This window comes from Eulemur rufifrons, unplaced genomic scaffold (genome assembly GCF_041146395.1).
Source record: "Eulemur rufifrons isolate Redbay unplaced genomic scaffold, OSU_ERuf_1 scaffold_123, whole genome shotgun sequence".
Classification (NCBI taxonomy): Eukaryota; Metazoa; Chordata; class Mammalia; order Primates; family Lemuridae; genus Eulemur; species Eulemur rufifrons.
Window position 1 is genome coordinate 69,126 of NW_027182905.1, and position 2,862 is coordinate 71,987.

The window sequence follows — 2,862 nt, forward strand, 5'->3', positions numbered from 1 at the left end:
CTGCACCCGAATGTTTATAACAGCACAATTCACAATTGCAAAGATGTGGAAACAACCCAAATGCCAATCAATTCATGAGTGGATTAGTAAAATGTGGTATATGTACACCATGGAGTATTACTCAGCTATAAGAAATAACGGTGATATAGAATCTCTTTTGTTCTCCTGGAGAGAGTTGGAACCCATTCTATTAAGTATCCCAAGAATGGAAAAACAAGCACCACATGTACTCACCAGAAAATTGGTTTCCCTGATCATCACCTAAGTGCACATTTGGGAATAACACCAACTGGGTATCGGACAGAGGTGGGGAGTGGGGGGAGGGGATGGGTGTATACCTATATATAAGAATTTTATACATATATACATATAAAGGGAAACAAAGAAATAGAAGAATAGAGAAAAAATACACTTGGGGAAAATAAAACACTGACAATAAAAACAACCACTTATTTAAAAGTAGTCTGAATAAAGCCTTTTTTGGGGTGGGGGGCAGCCTGTTTATTGACTGCACGTGTGGGAGTGGAGGGCAGCTGGGCTCCTCTTCCAGCTACGGCTGACTGGATGTCCTCCCTGTCCTCCAGACCCAGGAGTGCCCCAGGGCTCTGTGGCCCATGGCCCAGAGGCGCCTGCCCTCAAGGAGGCGGGTCCCTCTGCCCCAGGGCCTCTCAGGGACCAGCCCTCACTCCGTGGGGCCTCAGCCAGGTACAGCCAGGATCCAGGCCAGATTGCAGTGGGCGCAGTCTGGCAGGCAGGGGCGTGGCCGTTCCCTAAGCAGGAACACGCAGATGGTGACAGATAGATTCCATGTGGGGGTGGGGTGGTGGCCACATGGGCAGCAGAGCAGACGTGACCCTCAGCTGAGGAGGGGAGCAGACCTGTCGTTGGTCACCGTGGGTTTCGGCTGTACATGGGCGAAGCGATTCCTGCTCACGGACCTGGCGCCATAGTCGTCCATACCCTGGGAGAAGGCGGGCACCGCCACGCTGTAGGGCCGCTGCTTGAATGTGGCGGCCATCTGGGTGGGGAAGGCCAGGGAGGACGCGCCATAGTCGGGGATGGGGGGGTGGCAGGGCCAGGTCGTCCTTGTCCAGGAGGTTCCCGGAGCTGCTGCTCTTGCCCTGCTGCAGGAGCTTGGTCTCGCTCTCGCCATAATGCCAGCCATCACGGGCCTCGGGCACCAGCAGGGTGATGAGGTCCCCTTCCTTGAAGCTCAACAGGGTGCTCTTGTCCCCCGCTGCGTGGGAGAAGGTGGCCTTCACCCGCATGCGCCTGTTGCGCTCCAGGCCGACAGCCATGGAGCTGGAGCGGGACAGAGTCTTGTTCCCAGTGGCGGCATAGCTATTTTGGGGGGTCACGCTCTTGCGCACGGGCAGCGTGTTAGAGCAAGAGTAGTTCAGCTTCCTCTGGGACCCAACAAACGGTGCCAGCTCGGGGGGCACCGGCAGGGGCTTGGCCCCCGGAACGGGGTCTGAGATGACCGGGTTGGACTTGGAGGCCGACAGAATGCCGGGGAGGGTGGCACCGTTGCTGCTAGCCACTTGCTGCATCAGCTGGACCGCGCGGTCGGGGATCTTGTTGGGGTCAGCACAGCCTGTTGCCATAGCGACAGCTTCTGGGCCAGCAGCTCCTTGCCCTTTGGGCAGTAGGCGGCAGCGTTCTTGGCCACGGCCAACCGCTTCTCCACGAGGAAGCAGAACCGCCGGCGCTCCTCGGTGAGGGCCCTCTTGTAGGCCTCGGACACGTAGCCCTCCAGCTCGCCCTGCTTGTTGCTGATGGCATCGATGTACTGCAGCTCCTTGTCCGAGAACTTCTGCGGGGTCTTGCTCCCCTGGCTCTTCTTGCGGAGTTTCTTCAGCTCAGCCTGACACTCGTCCAGGGCGTCACCTTTGCTCCGTCTGGTATTGCTTCAGCTCGGCGCTCAGGTACCTGCTTGACCTTGGCGAAGGTGGCGGTCTCATGAGCCCTGCACCGTGAAGCAAGAATCTGCAGCCCCGAACACCGTGCCCCGCTCACGGTCCCCTGCGCCCTCCGCTCAGCACCCCCGGGACGACGGCGATGCTCAAGCGCTGTGGACTTTCAGGTACGGCTCCCTGGTGTGGAGGCCTGACTTCACCTACAGTGACAGCCCTGTGCGCTTTGTGCGCGGCTACAGCCGCCATTTCTGGCAGGGAGACACCTTCCATCGGAGCAGCCACAAGATGTCTGGCGGTGTGGTGACTCTCCTTGAAGATCACGAGGGCTGCACTCGGGGCGTGACGTACCAGGTGCCAGGAGAGCAGGTGAGCGAGGCCCTGAAGTTCCTGAATGTGCGGGAGGCAGTGCCTGGCAGCTATGATACCAAGGAGGTCACTTTCTATCTTCAAGATGCCCCTGACCAACCACGCAAGGCGTTGGCCTATGTGGCCAGCCCAGAGCTCCCTGGCTACCTGGGCCCTGTGCCTGAGGAGGCAATCGCTAGGCAGATCCTGGCCTGCCGAGGCTTCTCTGGCCACAACCTTGAGTACTTGCTGCGGCTGGCAGACTGCATGCAGCTCTGTGGGCCTCAGGCACAGGCTGAGCACCTGGCAGCCATCCTGGACGCTGTGGGCACCATGCTGCCCTGCTTTTGCCCCACTGAGCAGGCTTTGGCCCTGGTCTGAGGGGCTGAGCCCCTGCACGGAGTGCCCATGTGGACATCCGGGCCAGACATCCACTCCAGTGCCCAAGACTGACTTAATACAGTTAGAGCTCACTGAGAGGCCATGGTGGGTGGCTGGGGCTTCTCTTTCAAAGCCCCTGCCTGTCTGCAAGCCTCCAGCTCTCCTGTTCAACACCGACTTAACAACTTGAAACTTTATTTATTGCACCATGCTGGTGTGG

At 58.6% G+C, this 2,862-nt stretch overlaps 1 protein-coding gene and 1 pseudogene across 1 annotated transcript; one reads left to right on the forward strand and one right to left on the reverse strand.

The window, feature by feature from the left end:
• Nucleotides 1–856: 856 nt before the first annotated feature.
• On the reverse strand, nt 857–1,961 carry LOC138379692 (BAR/IMD domain-containing adapter protein 2 pseudogene; annotated as a pseudogene).
• Nucleotides 1,962–1,967: 6 nt separating this feature from the next.
• LOC138379693 (glutathione-specific gamma-glutamylcyclotransferase 1-like) lies at nt 1,968–2,642 on the forward strand (the record flags this gene model as incomplete). The annotated part of the gene is made up of 1 exon (XM_069464824.1): nt 1,968–2,642. A coding segment is annotated over one exon (675 nt), but the record flags the coding sequence as incomplete, so codon positions are not given.
• Between the last annotated feature and the right edge of the window lie 220 nt (nt 2,643–2,862).